Genomic DNA, 13937 nt, shown 5'->3' with positions numbered 1-13937 from the left:
GAACAGCGGCCTCGTGGGGATATGCTTGCCTCCAGGTCTCCGTACCCCTTCCGCCTCCCGGGTGCCCAGCACAGGCCCCCCCCGGGCACCGCATCGCCATGGACTCTGTTTCCACTAACGGGGCGGCGCCGTGGGAGGAAGGACTGTCCACTTCCCCAGCACCCGCACCCCTGTGGCTGGCGCCCAATCCCTACCTGTTGAATGAATGAATGAGTGAATGAATGGATGGATGAATGGATGGATGGATGGATGGATGGATGGATGGATGAATGAGCTGTAACCTTGGGAAGTAGAGAGTGATGGGGAAGACGGGCAGGAAATAGTAACCCGTGAGAGAGGAAGTCCAGGCGGGGCTACAGAGGGGGTTCCCATCTCTCCCTCCTTAGGGCGCCCTGCTCTCCACCAGCCCGGCTGGGCATCTCCTGGGGCAGAAGCCACCCATGGCCCACCTCCGGCTGGAGGCCTGGGCGGGTGAGGAGGGGTTTCCCCGTAGCCAGGCTCCGTGGGGGAGGAGGGCTGGAAAGGAGTCTGTGCTGCGGGGCCTGGGGGCAGGGAATGCCTGCCATACTCGAGGACTCATGGGGAACCCCCTAGTTTCCCCCAGTCGGACCCCACGGGGAGCCCTGGGGGGACCCACAGCGCCTGAATGACTGCAGGAAGCCCAGCCTGGCTCGCAGCTGGAGACCGGGCCGCCCAGACCCGGTGCCTTCCCTGCGGGCATCCGGGGGACACCTGTGAGGGGTGCCGAGCAGGGGAGACGGAGAGGAGGCCAGGCTTGCTCCCGGGCCAAGGAGCGTCAGGGCGGAACCAGGGACCCCAAGGGAGAGGAGACAGGCAGCAAAATGGGGCGGGCCTGACTGCTCACAACACCCCTCTCCGCCCAGGGGCTGGGCAGGCCTGCGAGAGGAGACTGGGGCCAGGGAGCCGGCACTGCTGTCCGCCCCTCTTGCCCGAGGGCTGGGCGGCTGTCTCCTCGGAGGAGAGGCTGGAGTGCCAGAAAGAGAGTCCACGAGCCAGACCCCAAACTCCAGACCAGCTGGGAACGCGGTCAGGCCCGATGACTCACTTTCCCAGCAGCCGCCTGTCCTTGCCTTTCTCACGGCTCGCCTGCCTTCTGATCTCTTTGTTGGGACCAGAGCCGCCCGCCCCACCAAACTTGCTCTTTCTGTCGCCTGGCATCTCGGCTCAAGGAGGAACGAGGGCCTTTCAGACCCTGTCCCAGGCCCTCTCCCCCCGCTGCACGGGCCGTCTAGCCCAGTGGTCGGCAAACTCATTAGTCAACAGAGCCAAACATCAACAGCACAACGATTGACATTTCTTTTGAGAGCCACATTTTTTAAACTTAAACTTCTTCTAACGCCACTTCTTCAACATAGACTCGCCCAGGCCGTGGTATTTCGTGGAAGAGCCACACTCAAGGGGCCAAAGAGCCGCATGTGGCTCATGAGCCGTAGTTTGCCGACCACTGGTCTAGGGGCTGGGACCTGTTCTGTATGCTCCCACGCTGGCCACAGCGCTGGGCCAGGGAGCGAGGGCGGCGGGGCGGGGGGGGCAGGCAGGTTGGCATCTGAGCGGGCAGGAACCTGGACTGGGGCTGCTGACCGAGGGCGGACCTCACGGGCACCCGGAGCCCCCAGGGGGGAGAGAACCGGGAGAGAGATGAAGGCGGGGGTGGGGGGGGGGGGGGGCCAGAAGACCAGGTCGAAACAGAGCAAGAAAACTAGGACTGGGGAGCGGGGAGGGGAGGGGCAGCTCCTGGGCACAGCCCCAGTCACAGCCTGGAAGTGAAGTCACTGCGCGCAGCAGGGGACCCGCCACACCAGCCCCTTGTGTTTGGGTTAGGCGATGACATCATGGCCACGGGCCTGGCACTCCGCACCGAAGGAAGAGGAGGGCGGCGGGCAGGCGGACGGGCCTCCTGCCTCTCGGCTCCCGGGGACAGAAACCCAAACCACAGGCACTCAGCCCCATCACCCAGTGAGCTGGGCAGCGGCTCCCCAGGGGCCCGCCCCCCGCCCCAGCCAGCCCCGGTCCCCAGAACCGGCTCAGGCGGCTCGGGATGGAGGAGGCCTGGGTTCCCACCTCGCTCCCCGGCCCCGCTCCCTGACCGCCGGGGAGGAAGCACATGACCACGTGCCCGGGGCCAAGAGGAAATACCCGGGCAGGAACGCAGGCAGCTCGGAGCCCTGTTCTCTCTTCCTTTGTTTGCACAGGACCGAGTGGAAGGGAGGGTCCAGGGGAGCGGGCGATGTCGGGACAGACAGGTGGGCGAGGGAGCGGGGAGAGGAGGGCAGAGCTCAGGTTGTGCCCCTGGGCCCTCCCCCTCTCTCAGAAGGCGGCGTGCAGGCTGGACCCTCCGTGTCGCGGGGAGGGGAGCGCTGGCTCAGAGCCCACGCGACAAGTCGGCGCAGGCTTCCCGCGCACAGCCGCCTCCCTGGAGGAGGTGTTCGCTGCTCTCAGCCGGGCTGCCGGCTCAGGTGTGGCCATCTCTTCAGGCCAAGGACTTCCTGGCTCCCTGTTGACCCCCAGGACGGCCTGTGTCCCCCCTTCTCGCGGATTCGCCCTAGTCTGGGTCAGGACAGCGCGGTGGTGTTGGGGGTGGTGCCTGGACCTGCTCCGCAGCTTGGGGAGAGGGGGTGACTCTCCAGACAGGCTTGCACGTGGAGGCCCTGGCTCAAGGCCGCCTTTGCCCAGCGGGGAGCCTGCCTGGCGGGAGGGGGCAGGGAGGGGACAGGTGCTCAGGCAGAGCCAAGGCCACAGGCCAGGCCCTCCCTCCGGGACAGCCTGAAATACAGCCCGGAGCGGGAGCCAGAGCCTGCAGGCGGGGCTCATCTGAAAGTCAGTGCCCCAGGCAGGCGTGGGCCGAGCTGGCGGGAAGTGCTCTGCCCAGAGCTGTCCAAGGAGCAGGACGCGACCTCTGACCTCTGTCCTCTGTCCTGTCACCTCCTTTCCCACCAGCTGGAGCCACTCCTCTGACTGTTTGGTGAATGCCTTTTAGAGAGCTCGCTTTTATTTTTTTTTAATTTTAAATGTGTTTTTTATTGATTTTGGAGAGGAAGGGAGAGGAAACCGAAACCACAAACACTCAGCCTCAATCACCCTGTGAGCTGGGCAGCGGCTCCCCAGGTGCCCGCCCCCCGCCCCAGCCGCCCCGGTCCGGTCCGCAGAACGCCAGCGCAGGCTGCTCGGGATGGAGGCGGCCTGGGTTCCCACCTCACTCCCTGAGAGAGAGAGAAACATCAATGATGAGAGAGAATCATCGATCGGCTGCCTCCTGAACGCCCCCCCCACTGGGGACTGAGCCCGCAACCCCGGGCATGTGCCCTTGACCGGAATCAAACCTGGGCCCCTTCAGTCCGCAGGCCGCCGCTCTGTCCACTGAGCCACATGTGTGATCCATGCATTCATTTAATTTCCCCATAAATGGAATCAGATGCATGCTGTTTGCCCAGGGACACTTTAAATAAAAACAATCTCTTCAGCATTCCCTGCCTGCCTTCTCTCCCCAGAGCGAGAGCCGGTGGGGGCGGAGGGGCGTGCCCGGCTGTGCGGGACACGCGCGTCTGCTGGGAGCCGTGTTTACGTCCCTGCATTTTGCTTTTCTCACGACCCGAGATCTTTATCGCCCAGGGCTTGTCAACCAGAATGCCTTTCCCTCCCCGCCCTGCCCCCCGGAGACACTGAGCAACATCTGGACAGATGCCGGGCGGGGTGCTATCGGCATCTGGAGGGGGGAGGCCAGGGATGTTGCTCAACACCCCGCCAAGCCCAGGACACCCCCCACCCACCAGAGAGAGAGCTGGTGGGGGGTGAGCCGTGCCGGGGCCGAGAAGCCAGGCCTGGCTGGAGAGGATTCATCACAAAATTAACAAAACGGGACGAAAACCGAAATGCGCTTCCGAGCGTCACCGCTGGCCATGAAGCTGCTGCGTGGGCCGTGCAGGGGCCGTGGCCCACCTTCGTGCTGTAGGAGCTCGGGCATTCCCCGCTTCCTCTGGCCCCTTCAGGGTGTCTGTGGAAGCAGCCCTGCGGGGGCGCTGGGACAGGTGTCTGCTGCCCAGCGCTGACGGGGCCCATGTCCGCCCTGAAGCCACCGCCAGTTCCTCTCTGAGGACCACGCATCACAAACCACAGACGCCTGGGCTCAGCCAGGCACCTGGACACTGCTGCCCCAGCCCCCTCCCCCGCAACCCCCTCCCCGGCTGCACTCACACCTGCCCGAGACATGCCCACCCTCTCAGGCCCAGCTTCCTGGGTACATGGGGCCAGTTGTTTTTTGTTGTTTTTTTTTTTAAATATATTTTTATTGATTTCAGAGAGGAAGGGAGAGGGAGAGAAACATCAATGATGAGTGAGAATCATGGGTCGGCTGCCTCCTGCACGCCCCACACTGGGGATCCAGCCCGCAACCCAGGCCTGTGCCCTGACCGGGAATCAAACCCTGACCTCCTGGTTCCTAGGTCCATGACGCTCAACCCCTGAGCCACGCCAGCTGGGCCGTGGGGCCAGTTTTCATGCCCGTGCACCGGAGAGCACCTGGCTCTGGGAGCCTGCCCGAAGGAGTCGGGGGGCTCGGCGCCCCTAACCTCTGTGTCTAGGGGGAGGACACTCCAGGCTGAGGAGCTTCTCCAGACACGGGGAGGGCGAGTCCCCGGGGAAGAGGGGCTCCCAGGCCCCCCTTCCCGAGCTCCTGGCACAGCCTGGCTGGCAGGCTTACTGCCAGGCCCTGAGCTCACCCTGACTCTGTTCACCGAGGAGGGCGGGAGGCGTGCTGCTCCCTCCTGGCCCTGCAGTGACCCGCCCAGCCCAGCCCAGGACGGCGGCAGGTGGACGGGGCAGTCTGCTGTGCTCTGCTGGGCGAGTCTCTTGGGGGGGGGCGGGGCAAGGTGGGTGCTCCTCGTGGGAAGTGGTGACCCCGGGAGGGTGGTCTGAGGGTCCTAGAAGCCCCCCACCCCGCCCAGCAGGCCTGACAGGCACTGCCCCCTCCTTTCTGACCCACGGGGAGCCACAGGTCCAGGCGAGGTCCAGCCGGCGTGGTCAGGATGCGCACGGGGTGGGCCCGGCCCGGCTCTCCTGCTGGCTCACGGCGATATTGAGGTAGAGGATGCCGGTAGGAGAGAAGGTGACCACCAGCTCCCCGCTGCGGGTCCCCGGCCTCCTTCCCTCTCTTGCCGGGGTGGGAGGCGGCCTGACCTGGGCCTCCCTCCGTGGCCCTCCCTCCGTGGGCCCTCCCTCCGTGGGCCTCCCTCCGTGGGCCCTCCCTCCGTGGGCCTCCCTCCGTGGGCCCTCCCTCCGTGGCCCTCCCGTCGTGGCCCTCCCTCCGTGGGGCCCGGGTCGGAGCTGCAGCCCTTCCCTGGATTCCTCCTGGCGTGTCGGGCCCTCTGGGTGCCGGGGCAGAGAGCAGGTGACACTATTTTGTATGAACAAAAGCCGAAAAAGTGACTCTGGGCTCGAAGGCCGCTAACAATATTGCTCTGCCCGCTGTCCTTCCTCCCAGGCGTCTGCGGCCAGAAACCGAAGGAAGGGCTTCCACCCAGCGGCCCGGTTTCTCACCTCCAGCCCGCACGGCGCAGGCAGCGGGCACGGCTCCTCCAGCGGCGCCTTTCCCTCCCTCCCTCCCCAGCCGGGCCAGGCGTCCAGCCCCCCGCTCCACCCCCCCAGACCCCCCAGCACAAGCGGGAGGTCCCCGGTGCCGCTGCCCCCGCCCAGGGCTCAGGGCAGGCGCAGGGACAGGCAGACAGGGTCGGGGGTCACACTTCATCATACTCCACATGCCGTCCACACCCCGAGGATCCCGCCCTCTCTGGAAGCCTGAGCTGTTTTGGGAAAAGTGCTTCGGCTCCCACATTCGTGGGATGAGGGAGGGAACGGTGAGCGCAGCCCCGCGGGCCTCCGTCCAATCCCACGGCCTCCTGCCTCCCGGGCCCACCCCCCGGTTCTTGCTGGCTGGTCAGAAATATGGCCAGTTTATATAAAATCCTGTTTTGTTCACAGTAACCACTCCCCCAGCCTTCCCAGCTCACAATTCTAAGGCCTCCATTTGAGGAAGGGATCCCCAGTAAGTTTCAGTAGCCCCCCCACCCCCCCGCATGGGCGGGGCCGCAGGAAATGCCCTCTGCCCTCAGCACACCCCCTTGTTGCTCAGGCCCCGGCCGGCATCTGAGGGTCCCGGGGCGGCAGGGCACACACACCTCCCACCCCGAGCCGGGGTGGAGGGGCAGGGTGGTGGGTGGGCTCCCTGAGCCCTGCGGCCCGGCTGTCGGTCCCAGTGCTGAGTCAGGGCCCACTGGGCGCGGTTCCGCCCGCATCACCCCCGCCCCGACCTCCGGCGATTGGGGGGGCTGCGGGGCGCGGCCCGGGCGGGGCGGGGCGGGGGGAGAAGCCAGGTGCGCCGCGGCGAGCCCCCGCGCTGGGCACAACAAAAGCGGGGTTTGGGGGAGGGCCGGGAGGCGGGGGGCGGGGCCTCGGGGTTCCTCGAACCCCATTGGCCGGCGGCGCGCTCCGAGCGCTATAAAGCCGGCCCGGCCGAGCCCGCAGCGCACACGGCCCCGGGAGGAGGCAGACGACGGTCCGGCACCCCGGCTGCGCCGCGCACCTCGCCGCCCCCCATCCTTTCTTCTCCGCCCGTCAGCCGCTCCCCCGCCGTCCCCGCGCCTCCCCCGTGACACAGGCCCGAGAAAGTTTGTGCGGGCGAGTGCGGGCCGGGCGTGGAGGGCGCGCCCAGGAGCGCAGCGAGACCGCGCGCCCCAGTCCGCCCAGAAGGAAGCGCCCCGAACCCCGGCGGCGGCGGCCGAGCCCCTCGCCCGCGCCCCCGGCCCGCGCCCCCGCCCGCCATGGGCGCCGCGGCCCGCAGCCTGCCGCTCGCGCTCGGCCTCCTGCTGGTGGGGACGGTGCTCCGCCGGGCCGACGCCTGCAGCTGCTCCCCGGTGCACCCGCAACAGGCGTTTTGCAATGCAGATGTAGGTAAGGACGGCGCCCGCCCGGCCCCGCGGGCCCCGCGCGGGACCCCCCGCGGGTTCGCGGGCACCCCGCCTGCCCGCCGCCCGCCGGCGTCCTGAGGGGGGACCCAGCGCCCGCCCCCCGGCCTGGGCGCCCGCTCCAGCCCTGCAAGTTGACGCCAGAACCGCACTTTCTTCCCTGCCTCCACTCCCTCCCTCCCTCCGCCGCGATGCTTCCCAACCTCAAAATTCCACCGAAATTCCGCTGCAGCTCCGGCCCCAGAACGGGGAGCCAGGGCCGGGCTGGGTTTTGGCAGGCGGAGGGGCCGGGATGCCAGCGCGGGGGCGGGGAGAGTGGGGGACACAGCGTGCGCGCGTGGAGGGGAGCCCGGGCCTGGGTGGCTGGAGGGCTGGGGGTCCAGGAAGAAACTTTCACGTCTGAGATGGCAGTGGGGCCGCTCTGGGCGGGGGGCTGGGTGGGGAATGGCTTTCGGTCTAGGCCTCTCCCACCAGCCCCATTTGGGGGCTCACTGGATTATGTTGGGGGGGGGGCAGATGGATGCGTCCCTCCCCTGGGCCTGCGGAGCCCAGGGCCAGCTCCTTCCTCCGCGCCCGGCCCAGGCGGCATGGCACCCAGGGCCGGACAGGAAGGAGGGTCCTTAAGCGGCTGGCCGCTGGGGACCACTTTTTCCGACACCCACAAAAGCTAGAGACTTAGTGACTTGAGAGGCGGGGGCAGCTGGGGGGGCGGGGTTATACCCCCAGGACTCCGTGCCCTTCAGAGGTGGGCGCTAGCGAGGGAGGAGCCCAGTCATTTGTTCTGGCCAGCGAGGGGCACGGCATTGGGTGGAACCAGCGGGGACCCTGAGGGACAGTGAGGCCTCCATCCGGGTCTGCAGGCCTCACAGCCCCGGTGGAGGTGGAGGTCAGCCAGGCCGACCCAGGCACCACAGGTGGCCCTGCAGCTCCCGCCCACTCTCGACAGGTGTCTCTCCCGCAGCTCCCCTCAGCCACCCAGCATCCTGTTCCAGGCCAGGGGGTGCCGCTGGGCTGCCCTCAGCCGCTCAGACCCCACGCTGGCTCTTCTGGGTTTCTCCTGTGGTCAGCCGTGCCCCCTTCCCCTCTGGACTACCCACACCACCGTGGCTCCCTGCGGCACCCCAGTCGGCCCTTTAAGCTCCTCTGCTGCCTAGCCTGGAGGCCTTCGGGCGCTCCCACCTGTGGGCGTCCGTGGCTCAGCCACCTGGGCGTGGGGGGTGCTTGAGGAGCAGTTTGCACCAAGTCTGATCTGGGAGACGTCGGTCTGTTTGGAGTTCAGCATGATTTGAGGGGGAGCCAGGATCAGCCTTCCCGCGGGGAGTCCCCTGGGAGTCAAGGCCTGTCCAGGCCCCTCGACAGAGAAGCCAGGTTTCTGAGCTGAGGGTCGTGGGGCAGTCGCCGAGGCGGGGCTCCTGGGCGCGGCTCGTGGCAGCCGAGTGGGAGGGGTTGGGCCTTGGGACCACTGAGCTTCACCGGCCCGTGGGGCTGTTTCTGATTGGGGTTTGGATCCAGGGCCGCCAGGGGCCGGGGCCTGGGAGCCGCAGGATGTCTGGGCTCTCCTTGCTTTGTGTGTGACTCTCCTTCCCGGAGCTCCTGGAGTCTGTGTCCAAATCGTCGCATCACAATCATCCTAAAACTCTCAACCCCACCCCAGCGCCCAGGCCTGGGGCCTGCAGATGCTGGAGCTGAACGGCAGAGCCCCGAGTGTTAGGTTCCTGGGGCGGGGGCGGGGTGGGGGACGACACCCCGAAACCAGCAGGAATGGCTTCTCCAAGTTTAGGTCTGAGATCTAGGCTGGGCAGGCCTGGTACCCTCCTAGGCTCCGAGGGAGGACCGGTTACAGGCCTTCTCCGCGCCACCTCCCTGGGGATCCGGGGCCTGTAGGCGCATCACTGCCCTCCCTGCTTCGTCTCCACTGGCGTCCCTGGGTGTGTGTGCCCACAAGTCCCCCTCCTCTAAGGGCACCCGTCAGTGCCTTAGGGCCACCCACATCCCGCATGACCTCATCTTCCCTCCATCACGTCTGCAGAGACCCCGTTGCCAAATAAGGCCGCCGCCACGGGTCTGGTCGGACGCGAGTTGAACGGGGGTGCAATCTGAGCCTGGCTGCCCGGGCCTGTTCCACTCTGCCCTTCTGTGCTCAGGCGGCTCGGGGTACAGAGCCGGGGCACCCCCACGTGGTCCTGGGCGGCCTGGAGTAACCTCCCAGGGAAGGCAGCGAGGGGCCTTTCCAGTCACTTCTCCTTTAAGGGGCACAGGTTCTCCGCCTCCTCCGACCCCCCACTCTGGTTGAGAGCAGAACTGCCTGGGGTTGAGCGTTGACCTAGGAACCAGGAGGCCGCGGTTCGATTCCCGGTCAGGGCACAGGCCCGGGTGGTGGGCTCGATCCCCAGTGGGGGGCGTGCAGGAGGCAGCGGATCCAGGATTCTCTCTCATGATTGATGTTCCTATCTCCCTTCCTCTCTGAAATCAGTAAAAACATTAAAAATAAATGAAGGTCACTCAGGCCTGGGTCCCCAGACCTCAGCTTTTGTCGTTTTAAAAGCAGCACAGGTGATACTGTGCCACGAGAGCTGTGGCCCTGGGGTCTGGGGGGGGGGGGGGGTGGCCTGTGCCCCTGGGGGTGCTGAAGGCCGACCTTGAGTGCAGTGTGCTGGCCTCCCTGTTGCCCGCACGCAGGCTGGTTACGTGGCTTGGTATCTGCCAGCGGCCATGGCGAAGTCACAGGCTGTCTGCCGGAGGCTCTGTGGAACGCCCCCCCCCCCCCCCCCCCCCCCCCCCCCCCCCGTTCTGGCCGCTGGGAGGATGGGGACTGGGATCTGCAAAGAGCTCATCATGAGGTTGTGAGGTACAGGGTGACGGAGGGGGTGAGAGGCACTCGGGGCTCCCAGGAGCCCCTGCTCCCTGTGTGGGTGTGTGGCCGGTCCGCTTCCCTCCATCCAATGGAGTCCCCCACCCGCCACGGCAGACCCCGGGACCTGGAGGACCGCGGCGCAGAGCCCACGTGACCCCGCCCTCGGAGGGGCCGGTCTCTGGACTCAGAGCACAAAGTCTCCCCTCGGGCCTGAACAGCGATGGCCAAGGCCACACGCCGGCTGCCTGAGCCAGCCCATGCCCACGGATGGGGCCCGTGGCCACCCCGGAGAACACGCACTCGGAAGTGGCTCTGTGGTCCCCGCTACAGGACACGTGGTCAGGAAGAGCGGGCTGATGGGGGGCCTTTGAGCTGAGTCAGGCCTTGAGGGCACGGGGCCGGGCAGAATGGACCTGGGTTTTGTGCATCCCGGTGTGAAATCGGGCTGGTGTGGGAGCAGCAGGCATTGTCCCTGCCCTCAGGCGGGGAGCGCTAGACACCCATGCCAGTGAGGACGTGGGTCGGTGGGCAGGAGCCCTGCAGGCCCCCCCCCCCCCCATAGGGCCCGGTATAAAGTCGGTCAGACTCCATGTGCTTCGGAAAATAGCGAACGGAGTCACTGAGCCACGGTGACATGTGCTCCCGGGAGCTGCAGGCACAGGGTTTGGATGGGGGGCGGGGCGGGGCGGGGCGGGCAGGGCACAGAGCTCCTAGGCTGGCTGTAGACAGCGTGTTCTCCGGGGAGGGACAGGGAGGGAGCTGCTGGCAGCTCCTGGGGTGGGGAGACCAGGAGAGGGAAGCGCTGGGGGGGGGGCGGGGAGGCATGGAGGCGGCGCAGCGGGCGTGGCAGGCTGGAGGGGAGCTCTCCTGGCGCCACGGCTCCCTCCCTCCCTGTGTTCTGAGGATGCGGAGCCAGCCCAGGACCCACTCCTGCCCCTGGAATGGGCAGCCCAGTCCTGGCCAGTGATCCGTGAGCTGCAGCTGGGCCGGGTCACCGGTCTGCTCCACCGTCCGGCTGGGTTGTCAGGCGGATAACACTGGCGCGGACCTTGGGTGAGGTTTGAGCACAGGGAGAACGGGTGTCGGCGACTCCCAGGCTTACGGGAGGGGCCCACAGCCACCCCAGTGCTGAGGCAGACCCACTGTGCTCATCACACAGGTAGGGGGGCTGGGAGAGCCGCAAGCCGAGTCCTGGTGCCTCCAAGAGGGAGGCCGAGGCGCAGCAGCGCCGGGAGGGTGGGGGAGGAGAAGGCAGGAAGGACAGCGACCGCAGCGGTCACAGTTCAGCGCCAAGTGCCTGGAACCGCATCCCGCACATTCCTGGTGTTAACCCGGCTAATTCTCCGTTCTTATCCCCATTTTACAGGTGGTCAGACTGAGGCCCAGGTAGTTGGTGACTTGCTCAGGGTCGCGCCGTGAGCAGACAGAGTGAGAGGACTGTTCTAAAGCGAGAGGGGGTGTTCACAGAGCGAGGAGCCTGGTCCGCGTTGGCTTGGCCGGGGGTGGGTGGGGGGCCTCGGGAGCGGATGGGTGAAGGGTGCGAGTCCGGGCAGGGAAGCTCCTGAGGGCTGGCCTTGTGTGTGAGGCGCTCCCGTCCCTTGGCGACGAGCTGAATCCACGGAGCTCTGTCCTGACGGCGGAACATCGAGCCGTCGTCCCACACCGCGTGGTGGGTCTGTGTTCATGTCCGAGGGTATCGGCTCCGGCTGAGGGTTTCACGCGTTCGACGTCGTCTCTCCTGGACTGAGTCACGGGCGCCGCCGTGAGCGCACACTTTCAGCCAAAGTCAGCCGGCGCACCGCCTGGCCGGGAACCAGCACCGGCCACTCCCCGACCCCTGCTGCCTCCTGGTCCCCTTCCCGTGGGGAGGCCCCGTCCTGGTGTGTGTGGGACAGTCCCCCGGGCTTGCTCTGTGCACGCATTTCGGTGCGGACAGAGGAGGCGGGAGCGCGCCCATCGACTTTCTAGGTTGGTTTGTCTGCTTCTCTGCTTTCTCTGAATTCTCTGGGATGCACGTTAGCAGGGAATGATTTACGGCCTCGGATGGGCATGGAGAGCCGGGGGAGGCTCCCTTCGGGATGAGAGACAGGCCAGGCTTTTTATCAGCTCTGTTGGGGGGTCGCACCCGCCGTGCAGGTCCCGTTTCCGTGTCCAATTCCGTGGTTTTGGGCGCGGTCATAGGGGCGCAGCCGGCACCACTGCTGATTTTGCAACATGCAGGGGACGGCCTCGGCTGGGTCTGTCCGTCGTGTCTGAGATGAGGCTCAGGAGGTGGGTCTCTGCCTGGGCCTCGGCGGCCGCTGTCCGTCCCAGTTCCTCACCAGGGCAGGCACGTGACGGCCCTGGGCCTCCTGACCTTGGCCGGCCCTCAGGGCTTGGCAGACCGCCCGCCTCGCCGCCCGTCGTAAACAAGGTCCTGCTGGGAGGCGAGCTCACTCGTGGCGCAGTCACAGCCGCCGCTCGGCTCCCGCTGCAGAGTTCAGACGCAGCACGGACCGCAGAGCCCCAGAGCCCCCCAGAGGCCCAGAGCCCCCCCAGAGGCCCAGAGCCCCAGACCCCCCCAGAGCCCCAGACCCCCCCAGAGCCCCAGAGCCCCAGATCCCCCCAGAGCCCCAGACCCTTCCAGAGCCCCAGAGCCCCCCAGAGCCCCAGAGCCCCCCAGAGCCCCAGACCCCCCCAGAGGCCCAGATCCTTCCAGAGCCCCAGAGCCCCAGACCCCCCCAGAGCCCCCCAGAGGCCCAGATCCCCCCAGAGCCCCAGACCCCCCCCAGAGGCCCAGATCCCCCCAGAGCCCCAGAGCCCCAGACCCTTCCAGAGCCCCAGAGCCCCCCAGAGCCCCAGACCCCCCCCAGAGGCCCAGATCCCCCCAGAGCCCCAGACCCCCCCAGAGCCCCAGACCCCCCAGAGCCCCAGAGCCCCCCAGAGCCCCAGACCCCCCCAGAGCCCCAGACCCCCCCAGAGCCCCAGAGCCCCAGATCCCCCCAGAGCCCCAGACCCTTCCAGAGCCCCAGACCCCCCCAGAGCCCCAGAGCCGAATCGTTGTTCTCTGGTCCTTTAGGAAAACTTGCCCTGGGCTGAGCCCCAAGGATGACCCCCAAGCATCAGCTTCCTGGGCAGCTCGCCTCGCCCCTGCTTACCCGCTCCCCCTTTCCAGAGCAGGGGGACCCGGGAGAAATGATACCTATGGGCACCCTTCCCCACACGGACCCCAAAGGTGCAGCGACTCTGCCCACCTTTTCTGGGCTCCGGAGCCTGAGCACCGAGGCTGAGAGCTCTCCTGGCAGCCCCGCCAGGCCCGGGGGCACCTTCCCAGAGTCGGCTAAGCCCGGGGGCACTGCACCGGCTCGCCGAGGCCCCTCTAGGCTCCGTCGGGGGGCCCCCGGGAGAAAGCCCTTTCCCAGCTGAGTTAACTGAGGGCCGGAGGAGGAAGTGGCCGACACGGCCGTCCACCAGCAGCCGCCTGGAGAGGAGGGAGGGCCCGGAAGGCCATCGAGGCCCCATGAGCTAGAGGTTGTGCCTGCCATGTTGTCCTCCCCCAGAACGTATCCCTTGCTGGAGGGTGGCCACACCAGACCGTGCCAGGGGCAGAGGGACCGGGCATTCTCCCGGCAAGGAGCAGGCACAGACTCGGCGTCTCTCAGGCCAAGAAGTGGGACCCAGACACTGGGTGGGGGTGGACTTAGGTTGAGACCTCCCTGGGGGCATGCCTTCTGCTCCATGGGCGGGGGGGTGAGGGGCCACGTGACCTTGCCGCGGCCCCTTCCGCCCCCAGACGAAGGCTCTGCTCCAGGGTCCGCTCCTCTGAGACGCCACGCCCTCCATGCCCACCCGCAGCCTGGTTCCTGCCGTTGACTCAGGAAGCTGGCCTGGAGATGGGTTTGCTCTGCCTTCTTGGGGCCCACAGGCTGCTCCCCAATTACGTTTGTTAATGGTCAGCCTGATGGAGGGTGCCCCTCGCCCGAGACACAAGGTCAGGCGTGGTCCTTCTCTGGTGTGGGAGGGTGGGCGACACGGGGGGCCGGGCCAATCCCGACCTCCGCCTCCCGTGGGCTCCCCGAGCTGTGGGGACAGATGCTCTGCCTGCGGGAGGAGGGGCGGCAAGCTCT

At 67.3% G+C, this 13937-nt stretch overlaps 1 protein-coding gene across 1 annotated transcript in view; it reads left to right on the top strand.

The window, feature by feature from the left end:
• Positions 1–6529: 6529 nt before the first annotated feature.
• Positions 6530–13937, top strand: part of TIMP2 (TIMP metallopeptidase inhibitor 2) — a 33513-nt gene continuing 26105 nt past the window's right edge. Inside the window, exon 1 of the mRNA XM_054708834.1 lies at positions 6530–6963. Within this exon, the coding sequence (XP_054564809.1) occupies positions 6834–6963 (130 nt within the window). The 5' untranslated portion in view covers positions 6530–6833. The remainder of the gene's footprint in view (positions 6964–13937) is intronic.

The sequence above is a fragment of the Eptesicus fuscus genome, chromosome 20, assembly GCF_027574615.1.
Source record: "Eptesicus fuscus isolate TK198812 chromosome 20, DD_ASM_mEF_20220401, whole genome shotgun sequence".
Lineage (NCBI taxonomy): Eukaryota > Metazoa > Chordata > Mammalia > Chiroptera > Vespertilionidae > Eptesicus > Eptesicus fuscus.
Note: the sequence above shows the minus strand (reverse complement) of the source record. Positions and strands in the feature narration are given on the sequence as shown.